The following is a 16818-nucleotide window of genomic DNA, read 5'->3' on the forward strand; positions in this document are numbered from 1 at the left end:
GTTTCTGGGTGTTAATGGCCTGTATGTTTCTATAAGTGTCGAAAGTGGGGGTGACCTGAGCGGGATGGCAGTTCTTGATAAAAAATGAAAGAAGGTTGTGGTCAGAGAGCGGGAGAGGGAAGTTTGTGAAATCATCCACTGAGCAAAGCCGGGAGAAGACCAAGTCGAGGGAGTTTCCATCTTCATGCGTTGGAGAGTTAGTATGCTGCGAGAGGCCGAAAGAGGAGGTTAGAGATAAAAGGTGAGAAGCAGATGGGGAGAGGGGAGAAGCAATGGGGATGTTGAAATCACCTATGATGAGGGTGGGGGTGTCACAGGAGAGAAAGTGTGGAAGCCAGGTGGCAAAGTGATCCACGAACTGATGAGAGGGGCCGGGAGGACGATACACTACCGCCACTCGCATGGAGAAAGGGATGTAGAGTCTGACAGCATGGACCTCAAAGGAAGGGAAGACATGTGAGGGTACTTGAGGGATAACTTGGAAGGTACATTTGGGTGAAAGGAGCAGACCAACGCCTTCATCTGCTCTGTTGTCCGAACTTGGGGTATGAGAGAAATGTAGTCCACCATATGAAAGAGCAGTAGCAGCGGTGGTGTCTGACTTCTGGATCCAGGTTTCAGTAAGAGCCAGGAGATTAAGAGAATTAGAAAGGAAGAAGTCATGGATGAAGGAGAGTTTATTACACACATAGCGAGAATTCCAAAGGGCACAATTGAAAAAGACAGAAGGCATGCATGGAATATTAATAAGATTAGAGGGGTTTCTGAGTGTAGGAGTTGGGAGGTTTGACTGGCTATAACACAGGGGCCCGGGGTTGGGAGAGATGTCTCCAGCGACTAGGAGAAGAAGGTTAGAAAGAGTGAGCAGATGGTTAAGTGATTTGTGAGAGCGTCTCTTGTGTTGGATGGTGGGAGTGAATGGATCTGTGCTGTTGAGCAATGTGAACAGAGCATGAGTGCTATACATAGGAGAGGCAAGGACAGAGGGGCCGATATGGATGGAGTGTAGAGAGTTAATGCAAGGGCGGTGAATGTGAGTGAATGCGGCAGCCAGGATATAGAATATACAAATACATATGGTGAATATTTGTTCTGTTCCAAATGCTACTTTTTAGCGTTTTTGCTAGTCCCCTCTTGAACCTGTGATAATCTGATCGCTATACTATACTATATACAGCAATACTGAAAGGCGTTCTCTGGGATGTTAACATTGATGGCTTTTCATTTCAATAAGTAATCAATGTCAGGTTGATGGGGGTTCCACACTCAATCAGCTTTTTCCAGTCTACGGTGGTGGATGGAAATAGTTGCACATCTCTGTCAACAGTATAGTGGCTACGGCTGGGTACTGCATGTACGCCACCTATTAATCCAAATAGGGGGTGGATATACAATACCCAGGTGTGGCCACTAGGTAGTTAATGGAGATGTGCTATGCCTCAGGCATCGGAACAGGTGATTGATGTGGATGTTGAAGGTCGCACGACCACCAAACAGACATTGATGATCTTCCTATTCGCTGACTCCTTTGAAGCCTATTTAAAAGCTGGGTTTCAACGTAGTTCTGTGATGATAGACACAAGCGTCTTCAACAAATACAAGGCAGAATAACGCGCCCCCAGGCCGGTGCACTGTTATTGCCGTTGAGAGATTAACTGCGGCATTTAACAGGTTACCAGTCACAGTCAAAGAAGAGCTCCACCCACTGCTGTTAGAGGTAGACCCTGACTGTGACTTGCAGCCATTATCTGCTGGGTATGGAGCGAACTCAGCCTGCTCCATACACCATCTCCTGTCTTCCGCTGTACATATACGATGTATGATGGGGAGGAGTTAAAAGGTAATCATGGTTATCTCCAAAGAAACGTGCAGTCATCCTTGCTGTGCATTAAAAAAAAAAAAGGCTTTACAGGTAAGGACATTGCTGCTTGTACTATTGCCCCTAAGTCAACCTTATTTATCAAATCGTCAAGAGCTTCACAGAAAAAGGTTCAATTACTGTGAAGAAGATTTCTGGACACCCAAGAAAATTCAGCAAATGCCAGGACAGTCTCCTGAAGAAGACTCCGCTCTGGGATCAGTTTTGCACCAGTGCAGAGCTTGGTCAGGCATGGCAGTAAGCAGGTATCGATGCATCTGCATGCACAGTGAGGCTGGCCTGAGTTAAAAAGGGCAGCAAATAAGCCACTGCTCTTCAAGAAAAATATGAAGGACAGACTGACATTCTGCAGGAAGTATGTGGATTGGACTGCAGCGGACTGGGGTAAAATTATTTTCTCTGATGACTTTGGAAAGAATAATTGTTCAAAGAAGAATAGGTAAACACTACCATGAGTCCTGTGTCATACCAACCGTAACACATCCTGAGACCATTCATGGGTGGGTGGGCGCACTCACAATATTGCCTTGAATAAGAATAGTATCTAAACATCCTCCAGGAGCAACTGCTTTTTTCGGTATGATGGAGCACCATGTCACATGGCAAAAGTGACGACTAAGTGGCTCGGTGAAGGGGGGCGTGGCCTAGCGAGCGATGTGAGCAGACGTGCGACGGATCTCTCTCCCCGCACCGCTCCTAAATACTCACCCTTGAAGGCGCCGCCGAGCGCCGAAAACCGGGCGGAGACGCTCCGCAGGACCCCTGTGCACGGAGGAGAGTACCGGAGGCAGTGAGAGGAGAAGGGCGGTGATGCCGCGCCGAAGACAGTCGGCGCCCGCGGCTGGCGCGAAAATCCAAGATGGCGCCGTGGCAGAGGAGGAGGCGGCCAGAGCCAGCACCGCATACCGCCGGAGGCTTGAGGTAATCGCCCGGCTGGAGCGGTTTGCTCGGACGGAGGAGGGGGGTGCCCTGCTGCTGGGCCCTGAAGGGCCAGATGAGGAGGAAGTCCCGCAGAGGCAGAAGAGAGGAGGGGAAGATACCCTCAGTGTGGTGGAGGAGCAGCTTTCTCCAGGGAAGATGCAGGAGGTGCACGGTGCAAATAACATGACACCTGCCGCCAGCCCAGTGCAGGCTAATGACTCTGAGGGTGCGCAGCAATCAAACGTGGGGGAACCTACACTGCAGGACATTTTCTCAGTCGTTATACACTGCAAATCTGCCCTGGCTGCGCTGAATCTAAGGGTGGACGATTTAACAGTTGAAATGAAGTCCCTTAATTCTGCTATGCGCAAAGTGGAGAAAAGAGTGGAGGTGGTGGAGGAGCGCGTGGGCAGTGTGGAAGATCAGACAAATGAACTGTTAAAAAGAGAAAAGAGATACATTCAGCGCATTGCGGAACTGGAATTTAAAACAGATGACCTGGAAAACCGTTCCCGAAGGAATAATCTAAGAATAATTGGGGTGCCGGAGAAGGTGGAGGGGAATAATCCTACTGAATACATTGAGGCATGGCTTAAAAACTCGGTGGGAGGAGCAGACCTTACCAACCACTTCTCCGTGGAAAGGGCCCATAGAGTCCCCACCCGGCCCCTGCCGCCTGGATCTCCCCCTCGAGCCCTGCTGGCAAAAATTTTGGACTATCGGGATCGGGAAACCCTACTAAGGAAGGCCAGGATCAGTGACGGCCTGAGTATAGACGGAAATCGGATCTCCATTTATCCGGACTATTCGGCATCGGTGCAAAAACTGAGAATGAAGTTCGGTGAAATCAAGCGGCGGCTCCGAGACCTGGACCTAAAATATTCTATGCTATACCCGGCTAAGCTCATGGTGGTGGCGCTGGACCGTGTTCATTTTTTCCAGAACCCGGAGGAGGCTATGCACTGGCTAGATATCAATACCAAGAAAATTGGCGTGGAGCGGAACCGATGAGACTGACGCTGAGACTTCGTCACTCACCTGGCTATATCCCCTGATTGTGATTTTTGAACTTGTTTTGTGTCCTTAGACAGAATGCACTCAAAAGTTTAAAACAGTGTGCTCGGCGGCGCAAAGAATATTTCATGTTGTTAGCGGTGGGAGGGGGAGAAATGGACTGCAAGGGGCTCAGTTCTAGGTCGTATCAAGAGCTCTCAGTTCTCATACAGAGAAAGAAAGTTTGTTCTAGTTGAATTCCATTGAGTTTTAGATGGGGGAGTTGGGGAAGGGGGATGGGAGGGTGGGGGGGGGGTATCGGGGGAGACCTGAAGGAGACTGCTCTAACTCATCATTTTTTTTCTAGGAAATGGGAGGGGATGTTAATATTATAAGCTGGAATGTTAGGGGATTAGCGGACGCCACTAAACGTGCGGCAATATTTCAGTATTTACTGAAACAGAGGCCCTCGGTGATCTGCCTGCAAGAAACCCATCTAGTGGAGGAAAAAGTCGATATGTTACAGAAACGGTGGGTGCGCAAGGCGTATCATTCGACGTTCTCTAGTTATGCAAGGGGAGTGTCAGTCTTAATTCATACTAATACCCCATTTGAGGAAGTTGAGGTTAAAATCGATACGGATGGTCAATATGTTTTGTTGGTGTGTAAAATCTTTAATCGTTTAATGTGCATAGTATCATTGTACATACCTCCGCCATACTCTGGAAGGAAGATCCAGGACATATTGGAGTCTATAAGAGGTTGGGATGGGATCCCCCTTCTGGTGGTGGGTGATGTAAACAATATAGCAAATGACCATTGGGACCAGAGTAACCACGCATCACAGCGCAGGGACGGTAATGACACTCCCTTTGGTAACTATCTCAGAGAAATTGGTTGGATTGATCTATGGAGGGTTCGCAATGCCAATACATATTCCTACTCCTGTTACTCGACTACATATGGCTCGATGTTAAGAATTGATGTCGCCTTGGGTAACGATAGGATGAACGAACTGTTAAACGGGGTGGAATATAATCCCAGGATTTTATCAGACCATAGCCCTGTTCAGGTCTCTCTAAAGCTGTCAGGTCGGGATGGCTTGGGGAGGGCGGGCTGGAAAATTCACCCAGTCTGGTTACAAATTTTGGACATGGTAAAGGTGGGGGCAGAGAGAGAGGAGTTTTTTAAGATCAATGAAGGGAGCGCAGAATGCCATGTAGTGTGGGACACCATGAAAGCGTATTTAAGGGGAATTTTGTTTAGGGACGTCTCAAGACATAAGACAAGGACCAAAGAGCGGGATCAGGGTGTCCTAGAGGAATTGAAGGCAGCAGAGGCGGCATTGGGGGAACATCGTACCAAGGAATCTCAGAGTCGTATGAGGGTGGCTCAGAGGGAGATTGACCAGTTATTTTTTAAAAAGGCGGAGAGGTTGAGGGCCTTTCAGAGAGAAACTTTCTACTCAGAGGGGGAGAAGGTGGGGCACTTGCTTTCGGTAGTGGCGTCCGCGCAAAGAGACTCTTCATATGTCTACTCTATTAAGACGGAGGAGGGAACGTTGGTTACTCAGGGGGAGCAGCTCTTGGAAGTGTTTAGGAAATTCTATGAAAAATTATATACGTCCAGTGTGGAGAGGGGAGCCGAAGATATGGCGAGGTATTTGGAAGAAATCGATCTGCCCCGGTTGAGTAGAGAGGAGCGTGAATTATTGGAGGAACCGATTGGGGAGGAAGAATTGGGGGCTGCTTTGGCGGGTGTTGCGGGGGGTAAGGCTCCGGGAGCGGATGGCATTCCAGCTGAGGTTTATAAGACTTTGAAAGAAACTCTGTTGGACAAACTGGTGGGGGTGTACAATAGCTCGTTGGAAAGAGGGGAGTTGCCTTTGTCAATGAGAGAGGCTATCGTGGTGGTTATCCCTAAAGCCGACAAAGATCCACTGATGCCAGAATCCTATAGACCAATTTCACTCTTGACTGCCGACATTAAGATTTTGGCAAAAGCCTTGGCAAATAGGTTGAGTAGGGTGATAGACAAATTGGTACACCCTGACCAGTCAGCTTTCATGCCTAACAAATCAACGGCACTCAACCTGAGAAGGCTGTTTTTAAATTTACAAATCCCTTCGGACAATGTGGGCAAACGGGTTGTGGTATCTTTGGACGCCCACAAGGCCTTTGACTGTGTGGAGTGGAGCTATCTGTGGTCAGTGTTGGAGCGTTTGGGGTTTGGACCTAAATTCATCTCATGGGTGCGGCTGTTGTACTCTTCCCCGGTGGCAAAGATTAGGGTGAATAGCGTCCTTTCTGAGACTTTCTCTTTGTCTAGGGGAACTAGACAGGGCTGTCCTCTGTCTCCACTGCTTTTTGCCCTGGCGGTGGAGCCCCTTGCTGCGAAAATTAGAGGTTCCCGGGAGGTGAGAGGATTTATGTACGGGGATTCGGAAGAAAAGGTAGCGTTATACGCAGATGATATTTTGCTCTTCTTGGAGGATTCGGGGGAGACCCTGGTAAGGGCGGAGGCCATTATTGAGGAATTTGGGAGCTACGCTGGCCTGAGAATAAATTGGGAAAAGTCCAATATGATGTTAGTAGATGGGGATTATGAAAATAGTGAAATGAGGGACTCTCCTACAAAGTTGAGGTTAGTGGATAAATTAAATATCTAGGGATCCAGATCGCGTTACCTCTGACGAGTTTTGAGGAACTAAATTTGGCGCCACTTTTGCGGAAGATACGTATTAAGGTTCAGGCGTGGAAAAAGTTACATTTATCGGTTATTGGTAGAATAAATCTAATAAAGATTATTGTGATGCCGCAACTTCTCTACGTGCTGCACAACTCCCCTATATGGATATCGCAGAATAGATTTCGGAGCATTAAATCTTTGTTTGGCGAGCTGATTTGGGGCGGGAAAAGTCCTAGATTTAAACAGGAAATTCTACAAAGACCAAAGACTGAGGGGGGAGTGGCACTGCCTAACCCATGGTTATATTTTTTGGCTTCACAATGTCAACATTTTAGGGAATGGGGTGTGGAATCGGGTTGGGAGCGGACACCCTGCAGTCTGAGGAAATTGATTGGGTCAAGGGTACTGAGTGAGGGTTTGGAGGGTGGGCATTTCCGAGAGAAGGGTACTAAATTCTGCACTATTAGGCTTATCCATAAGGTTTGGGACAAAGTTAAGGGAATTAGGGGAGTGAGGGCACTTACTAGGTTTTCGCCCATATGGAATAATTGTCTCTTGCAGGAGTTTAGACAGATGGAGGGATTTCATGTTTGGAGGGGAGCGGGAATCTCTCGGATGAGCCAAGTATTGCACCAAGGTAGAATTAAGAACTTTGAGACATTGCAGGAGGAATTTCTTCTGCCAAGCTCTGAACTGTATCAGTATAACCGCATCTCTCATGCATATCGGGCACAATGTAGGAGGGAGCCTATAGAGATCCAGGTGGACCTAATGCTAGATTTTATCCTCATGGGGGAAGGCACGAAGGGGGTGATCTCAGGAATATATGAATTCCTTCTATTTTCCTTTTTAGAGGGGCATCCTATCAGAGCCAGGGCGAAGTGGGAGGCTGACTTGGGGGCGATTGACGGCGATCAATGGGACTCAATATTGGAATACGTGCCCAGGATCTCGATGAGTGAGCCTGGGGGGCTGTCACAACTGTTTGTTAGTCATAGGGCTTATAGAACTCCAGACATGTTGTTCAAAGCTGGTCTAAGACCTAATTCCGAATGCCCTAGGTGCTCGCAGTCCGAGGCGGGTATCCTCCATATGATGTGGCAGTGCCCCAGGTTGTCCTCGTTTTGGATCGTGGTGCTAAATAAAGTGGGACTAACATACAAATGTTCGGTACCACGGGATCCTCTGGTATGCGTATTGGGTTACGTGAAGGAGATTGTAACTGATAACTCGTACAAAACAGTTATTGCTAGATTGCTGTTTATCGCGCGAAAGTTGATCGCTAAGTTCTGGATTAGGGTAGAGCCACCAACGAGAAGAGATTTCATGATGCAAGTGGATCATATTGTTGCATTGGAGAGGAGCATCTATTCTAAAAGAAACAAGATGGACCTTTTCAACAGGCTGTGGAATCCCTGGCTCGAGTCGACGTGATCTCGAGACTTTGTTCTAGCTTTTGGGTACTCTGCCCCCGTGGGAGCAGTATTGATACGACACCTTCTTGTTCCTGGTTAATGATGGACGTTTGGGTAGATCGGAGCGGTTCTTGTTAGGTCTCTAAAGGTGGGGGTGAGGGGAGGGGAGGGAGGCTGGTTTGGGGTTAAAAAGTTTATTGAAAATGTAAAACATATATGTGTATTGTTTGCAGCAATGTAATCTGCATATATTTTTCTTACTGTTTAATAAAAATATTTGATTTAAAAAAAAAAAGTGGCTCGGTGAAGAAAACGTTGAACTGTTGGATCCATCATCAGAAAACTCCCTAGGTCTCAATCCCATTAACAGCCATTGTTCAGTTGTCAAAAAGTGGGTGGACAAGCAAAAACACAAAAATTGTGGTACACCAAGCATTGATTGAGCAAGAATGAGTTGCCATCAGTCAGAATTGGGCTCAAAAGCTGATATCCAGCTGCCAGGGTGAATTGCACAAGTCTTGGAAAATAAGAGCCAACACTGTAACTATTGAGTCTTTTTATAAACTTGATGTATTTGTCAATAAATGATAAAAAAAATGATGAATTGCTTATAATTGTACTTCAGTAATCATAGAAAAATTTGACTACAAGATCTATAAACACTGAAGTAGCAGACTTTATGAAAACCAAAATCAGTGTAGGTCGCAAACATGTTTTGGGTCACAAATGTAATGCACACTGCATGTGCTTTGCTACCTGAAGATGGATGAGGGACAGAGCAGATGGCAAGTGTATGACCATGGGGTGCAATCCTTTACATCATAAGTAGTTCTCTTTAAAATGGTGCATCATTTATTGCAGTAAATTGCTAAGTTGGTTAAATAATTGATTAATATGCCTGCACCTCTTAGTGAATTTGGCACATTTTTCAGGCATTACTAGAAATGTGTGCCAGTTAGTTGGCGTACATTGCTATTATAATTTATACCAAGTTTGTGGCATAAATTATGGTAAATCCGCCAGCCACCCCCTCCAGTCTAAGCTTTGCCCACTTCCTTAAACGTTGGTGTAGCTGGCTGAGACTGATGTTAATCCGCAAAAGCCTCAACATTATTGCTCAACTCAGAGAAGCACCTTTCAAGTAGTTAAACCATAGAATTATAGGAATTCTTAGATGGGGCATTTGTGTTGCTTTAGAAGCTAAAAGTGGGAGTTCCCATGGATCTGTTACATTGTAGGAGCCACATATTGTCTGTGCTGGAAGCCATACAGAAGTGTTTTAGTTAAGGAAGTAATGGGATGTGTAATAAACACTGAAGTTCTGCCTTCAGCCAGGCTTGGGCTGACCCACTATGGAACAGATGAATCTTCTCAGTGGGCCTTGGTGCTGGAGTTTGTCCCTATACACCACCCACCATATATGTACATTACAACTGATGCACTATGTAAACACTTCACATTTTTTTTATTATATAGGTGCATTGACTGAGATGACATAAAAAAATAGCAGTAGGTAATCCTATATTCTCCTTAACAGGGTCCTTTTTTCCCCACCAATCATTTTACAGCTTTTGTCTAGTGCATGTGCCCAGTTTCTGGCTACTGGGAACCAGGACATAAACAGAGGCAAGAACCAGTCATCAGACTAGGGCGATGTTGACACTTTCAATATTTGGTCAGTATTTTACATCAATATTTGTAATCTAAAGCCAGGAACGGCGCAATCAGAGGAAAAGTATAGTAGAAACAAGTGCACCACTTCTGCATTTTTCACCCACTCCTGGTTTTGACTTACAAATACTGATGTCAAATGCGAGTCAAATACTGAATGTGAAAATGTAACCTTATTGTCACTAGTGGGTCCATCCCACAGCTGTTCCTGACTTGGTCATTTCTTCTCCCTATAAAATCTGGCCATACCTTCTCTTCCTTGCCAGTGAAAGTTTTACTTCCTAGCTCTTTGGAGTCTCTGTGTTGAGTTGTAGATCGTTGTTTCTGCTGAAGATTGTTGTATGCTGTTTTGGGGTGTATGCTTTCCTCATTTTCCTATTTCCTATTCCCATTTGGTTAATACATTCCTACCCATTCCCTATATACCTATCTATAGTTGCTCTGTTATCCCTGTTTGTCTTATGTTTTTATACACAAGCTTTTCTGTTCCAGGCCTTGAGGGGGAGGGGACAGCTTAGGGTATAACAGAAAAACAATAGGGCTGGTGGGCCAATCCTCCTCACCTTTAGAGGTTCCTTTGGGAGCCCTAGGTACAGTGCAGGGCCCTTTTTCCTATCTAAGTACTGTCACAGCGTGACCCTAATACATAAAAAAAAAATACTAATAATTTCCAAATTTCTGTCATCACTTCTATCTCCACGAGGAACTAATATTCCCAGCATGCTTTGGCAAATGCAGTTCTGCTATTAAAGCTTATCCACAGCCATAACCAGTGGATTTGAAAAGTGCAGCATATTGTGGTAAAATAGCATGCAGTTGGAGATTTCTGCCACACTGCAAGTTGTGCACCTATCATTATCTAGATAAATGCCATCTTTAGGATGCACACTATTTGACTGAATATCCTACCAGCCTGATTCTCTGTATACTTCTGCAGAGATGTGCCTGCATGTAAACGCAGCCAACTTTCTATTCAAATTTATTGAGAATGTGTTGACCAAGAATTTGTTAATGAGGCACACGTAGTGTATGCATACCAAAGGGTAGGAGAGTAAACTGCATGCGACAAAATATATGCAAACATTGAATATATGCGTTAGGCTGGGTTCCCATTGCGTTATGGGACCGCGTTAAACGGACAGCGTTGCACGGCGAAATTAACGCCGTGCAACGCGGCCGTTAACGCGCCCATTCACGCTAATGGGAACGCGCTACACTAGCGCATGCCATGTTCGGCACGCGCTAGCGACGCGCCGGAGATTCCTGGCGCGCCGCGGACGCTGCTTGCAGCGTCCGAGGCGCTCCCGCGGTCCGTTCCCCGCTCTCGCAGATCGGGATCTGCGAGAGCGGGGACGTTACCGCGACCCCGAACGCGGCCCCATAAAAAACATTGCGTTAGCGCAATCCGCTAGCGCTAAACGGATTGCACTAACGCAATGTGACCCTAGCCTTACTGCAATATAAACTATACTTATAAAATGGAGGTACTTGGTGCACAAATTGGTCGATCTTGCGTGTGCCCACCAACCACAACGTGAATTCTTCTTTGATGGGACCATATTTTTTTTTTTTTTTTATCTTTGGACATACCTTTCCTGGGCCAAAAACCTACACATTTAAAACATCCTTCGACCCAGAGTGATATACTGTACCTAATTAGGGTCCTAGCAAAGAAAGGTTACTTGTGAACTAGCATGAATTGTGCTCAAGAGTAAACAATTTTAGGATTTGCTTGCTTTTCTTTTGCTGAAATGTCTTCTTGCACGTTTTTCTGGTGTTTCCTGAAACAGTTTAGTTTTATGTTTTTTTGTTTGTTTTTTTCCGTTTTATTAAGCAGTTTTCCTTTCTTTTTTTTGGCGGGGGGGAGGGATCATCTTTTGAGTTTTCTTTGGTTGTTGCACCTTTTGAGGCGACTTGCAGTCCAAGCATGCAAGAATTTTGTTAAAGGGAAGGTGCCACCAGTTTTCTTGTATTTTGTTTTTTTGTGAAATTAAGCTTAAAATAGTAATTAAAATGTATTAATGCAATGTTTGCACTGTTTGCAAACATTTCTATATGAAAAATATTATATATTTTTCTACATATATACATATTTACCACTAGGGGGAGCATTTTCCGTTTTAGACCTCAAGCAGCTATAGTAAGATTTAGCAGCTCTGCCCCAGGGATATTAGACCACCCAAAAGGGGAGGGAAATGGTGATGTCAGCAGTTACTGCCCAAATTTTCTGCTAACAATAAGAATGAAGAGCAGCATCACAGGGCAGCACCATTTTGTGTGTGACTGCCCTGTGACCTGCTATCACCAGCAGTTACTGCATTAGAGGCACAGCTTGTTAAGGCTACGTTCACATTAGCGTTTTGCGTGTTTGCGTCGGGCGACGCAGCGGCGACGCATGCGTCATGCGCCCCTATATTTAACATGGGGGACGCATGGACATGCGTTGTGCTGCGTTGTGCGACGCATGCGTTTTTGCCGCAAGCGTCGGGCGCAGAAAACACAACAAGTTGCATTTTTCTTGCGTCCAAATTTCGGCAAAAAAGGACGCATGCGTCACAAAACGCAGCGTTTTTGCGTGCGTTTTTATTTGCGTTGTGCGTTGCATCGCCGACGCAGCGGCGCACAACACAAATGTGAACGTAGCTTTACAGAGGGGCAGAACACAGTTGGCTCAGCAGCATTTTTTGTGAATAACATTCTTGCTATCCCCCTTCCCCCACCTTAATCCCTGTCCTGTCAGCTGCCCTGCTCTCTCTCTCCAGGTGTCACCTCCCTCTCTGCAGGCTGAGATCACAGGGACTGTGTGTGAGGGGGAGGCAGAGACACAGCAGGAGAAGCACACAGGGCAGCATGTGAGGAGCAGAGGATGTGCCTGCTTGGAGTACAGATGAGCAGTGAGGGCTTCTTCTGTTCTGCCATAGAGAGTAAGTGGAGCTCGGCAGATAGCACAGGGCTATAATAAAATGGCAGCTAGTCACACCTACAGCAGTGAATTGTGCAGCCCACAGAGGCGTGCCCAGCTCACTGCTAATGCTGCTGCAATGTTAGAGATAGGGTCAGCACCGGTCTATTATCTCCTATGTCCATGGGGTGCCGTAATCTGACACTGATAGGGCCCTGCTACTGCTGCAAAACCAAGATGTCAGCCCCCAGTGCATTCTTTATACTCATATAACACATGAAATCTGTTTCACATGAATTTCAAACTTGCTTATAGCAGCATGTTATGCTACATTACAGTGATTTATTAATGACCTACAAACGCGGTACCTTCCCTTTAAGGTAAAAATGCTCCAAAAGATGCTCAGGTGTCTTTTCAGCCTTTCCATTGTGTAGCGCCGGCATCCCTGTTCGCTGCACTCTCCCCCGACAGGGACGCCAACTCCCTTCTGCTACTGCCAGCAGTCTGTGCATGTCTCATAGATCCCCTAGCAATGTGTTCAGGGCATGTGCGAGTGGTCCCGCCCTCTTAAAGGACAGCACACGCTGTCCTATAGTGTCCCCATCCAGTGGCTGGGAGACTTATTATTTAAGGCACCTCCACCTGATGGGAGGCGTCTGTGCACATTGTTAGTCTGTTTCTAAACACGCTTGCTAGTTCTCACGTCCCAGTACTTGTATACCTGTCCTGTGCATCAGCCGTGCCCGTCTGCCTGTCTATCATCCGTGCCTGCCTGTATACCAGTTGTGCCCACCAGTACCTGCCTGCTGTACTAGTCACTACACCAGTCGTGCCAGCCAGTACTTGTCAAGTCTACCATTTCTGGCCTTCCTGTCCCTTGGAGGTCAGCTGCCATCCACCCCAGGTCAGTCCTGGTTTTGCACCTGGTCTTGCCTCACTCGTCCCTCTTCGAATCTCTGTATTGCCAGCCGCCTTGCAGTCGAAGTCGGACTTGGTGAGGCACCTAGTCACCCCATCCAGGCTCTCCTCGGATCACGGCACAGTGGTTCCAACACCCACTCCGTTACACATTATAAGTATGGAGCAGCTTCCAAGCGGTAAGCACCTATAGAGAGGTCCGCTCAATTTTAGCCGTTTGGCATTTTTGAAATTTTGAAAAGCTTAAAATATGTTCAAAATCTTGAGCATATGAACAGCAAGTCTTTTTTACATATTTATGAATATGGTCTTTTTTTTTTTTTTATTATTTTCTGATCACCTTTTTTAGGTGGTTCTTAGAGTGAACCCTCTCCAAATTTGCCTGAAAAAAATTATTGGGAGGACATTTAGGACAATTTCTACCGTGTCTGAGTTCTCAAGATCCCTTTTATTTATATTGTTGTATTTAAAAAAAAAAAAAAAAAAGATAAGGAGCTGATGTTATGGGCAAGTAAGTATGGATTGTAGTAAAGTAACAGAAGGGAAAGACTTAAAGATATTGTTGTTTTCACTTTACTGTACTGTTACTTTCTTCTTTTCTTGACAATTTCTGCCAATAGTTTCTTCTATCGCCCTGTGTCACCTGAACTGCGTATTTCTCATATGTGTATACAGCTACGTATTCTATTAAAAGAACTGGCATTGTCTACAAAGGAAGATAACCATCCATTTAAGGAGGAGTTTGAGACTGCCCTAGAGCAGTGCTTCTACTGTCTATATGGATACCCCAGCAAGAAGAGCAAGGCTCGGTACTTAGAGGAGCATTCTGTACAGCCGGTAACTACAAGCATTTAACAATAACTGGTATAATACTTATTAGTGTGGGATCAACCTTGAATTAGTACAGTATACCAATGCACAAATCGCAAGAAAACAGCAGAGAATTAGAATTTCTCATTATTATAACGCGCAAGCCTGTATGTCACTGCATTGTAACATACTAGTATTCCCCTGTCACGAAGACCATTCTGTTCAATGCAATTACACCACAAAACTGAAGTTATCATTGAATTTATGAGTCCGTCCCATTTTATTGTGCAGATGTATTAATAGGCACAATTTGGCTTCTGATTTCTTGTTTGATTGCTCTTTCTTGTTAAAGAAGAATGTCAATTAAGTTGTGTATTCATTAAATATGTTCATGTAATGTAGTGTGAGTGTACTACAGTTATATGAAAAAGTTTGGGCACCCCTATTAATCTTAAGCTTAATGTTTTCTAAAAAATTGTTTTTTTGGCAACAGCTATTTCAGTTTCATATATCTAATAACTGTTGGACACAGTAATATTTCTGCCTTGAAATGAGGTTTATTGTACTAACAGAAAATGTGCAATCTGCATTCAAACAAAATTTGACAGGTGCATAAGTATGGGCACCCTTATTATTTTCTTGTTTTAAATACTTCTACCTACTTTTTACTGACTTACTAAAGCACTTTTTTAGTTTTCTAACCTCATTGAGCTTTGAACTTCATAGCCAGGTGTATGCAATCATGAGAAAAGCTACTTAATGTGGCCACTTGCAAGTTGTTCTCCTGTTTGAATCTCCTCTGAAGAGTGGCATCATGGGCTCCTCAAAACAACTGTCTAATGATCTGAAAACAAAGATTATTCAACATAGTTGTTCAGGGGAAGGATACAAAAAGCTGTCTCACAGATTTAACCTGTCAATTTCCACTGTGAGGAACATAGTAAGGAAATGGAAGAACACAGGTACAGTTCTTGTTAAGGCCAGAAGTGGCAGGCCAAGAAAAACATCAGAAAGGCAGAGAAGAAGAATGGTGAAATCAGTCAAGGACAATCCTCAGACCACCTCCAGAGAGCTGCAGAATCAACTTGCTGCAGATGGTGTCACTGTGCATCGGTCAACTTTACAACGCACTTTGCACAAGGAGAAGCTGTATGGGAGAGTGATGTGAAAGAAGCCGTTTCTGCAAGCACCACAAACCGAGTCGGCTGAGGTATGCAAAAGCACATTTGGAGAAGCCAATTTCTTTTTGGAAGAAGGACCTGTGGACTGATGAAACCAAGATTGAGTTGTTTGGTCATACAAAAAGGAAGGCGTTATACATGGCGGCCAAAAAACACAGCATTCCAAGAAAAACACTTGCTACACACAGTAAAATTTGGTGGAGGTTCCATCATGCTTTGGGGCTGTGTGGCCAATGCCGGCACCGGGAATCTTATTAAAGTTGAGGGACGCATGGATTCCTCTCAGTATCAGCAGATTCTTGACAATAATGTTCATGAATCAGTGACAAAGTTGAAGTTACGCAGGGGATGGATCTTTCAGCAAGACAATGATCCAAAACACCGCTCCAAATCTACTCAGGCATTCATGCAGAGGAACAGTTACACTGTTCTGGAATGGCCATCCCAGTCCCCAGACCTGAATATCATTGAACATCTGTGGGATCATTTGAAGAGGGCTGTTCATGCTCGGCGACCATCAAAATTAACTGAACTGGAATTGTTTTGTAAAGAGGAATGGTCAAAAATACCTTCATCCAGGATCCAGGAACTCATTAAAAGCTACAGGAAGTGACTAGAGGCTGTTATTTTTGCAAAAGGAGGATCTACTAAATATTAATGTCACTTTTCTGGTGAGGTGCCCATACTTATGCACCTGTCAAATTTTGTTTGAATGCAGATTGCACATTTTCTGTTAGTACAATAAACCTCATTTCAAGGCAGAAACATTACTGTGTCCAACAGTTATTAGATATATGAAACTGAAATAGCTGTTACCAAAAAAACAATTTTTAGAAAACATTAAGCTTAAGATTAATAGGGGTGCCCAAACTTTTTCATATAACTGTATATAATCCCCTACTGCTGCACTCTCTGAGGTACAGCACCGTTCTGCTCCTCTTCTCAGTGACGTCACCGCTTTGCCCACTCTCCTGGTCACTCTATGCTCTATTCAGGAGTCTCTTTAATAATGGAAGCCTATGGGCCTCGTTCTGATACTCCATAGGATTACATTGTAAGAGTCACTTCTGGATCACGCAGGGCGTAGTGTGACAAGGACAGTGTGCAAAGCTGTAATGTTACAAGAGGAGAACAGCTCTGGATCCCGGAGAGAGTGGCGGTAGGTGAGTATATTAACACACTCACACTATAATACATCTTTAATAACTTAATGGGAGCTCTTCATCAAAAACTGAAAAGGTATCTTCTGTCTGTGAAATTATCATATTTAGTTTTATGACTTCTCCACTAATAATTTTGATATTGAAACCGGCTCAGGGTGGTAATAAAAAAAATGGAAAAGAGGCCCCAGATACCTACCAAACTTCCGTCATTCCTTTGCAGCACAAGCCATGACCCCATTAGCCTTCTTGCTTGTCTTTCTTGTAGTGGACGTCCTCA

The 16818-nt window shown here is 45.0% G+C and overlaps 1 protein-coding gene across 6 annotated transcripts in view; it reads left to right on the forward strand.

Moving 5' to 3' along the window:
• CABIN1 (calcineurin binding protein 1) overlaps nt 1-16818 on the forward strand; it is a 310182-nt gene that overhangs the window by 149372 nt on the left and 143992 nt on the right. For all 6 annotated transcript variants that reach the window (XM_069757196.1, XM_069757237.1, XM_069757215.1 and 3 more), the window contains one exon: nt 14063-14224. In XM_069757196.1, the coding sequence (XP_069613297.1) occupies nt 14063-14224 (162 nt within the window). The remainder of the gene's footprint in view (nt 1-14062; nt 14225-16818) is intronic.

This window comes from Ranitomeya imitator, chromosome 1, assembly GCF_032444005.1.
Source record: "Ranitomeya imitator isolate aRanImi1 chromosome 1, aRanImi1.pri, whole genome shotgun sequence".
NCBI classification, from domain to species: domain Eukaryota; kingdom Metazoa; phylum Chordata; class Amphibia; order Anura; family Dendrobatidae; genus Ranitomeya; species Ranitomeya imitator.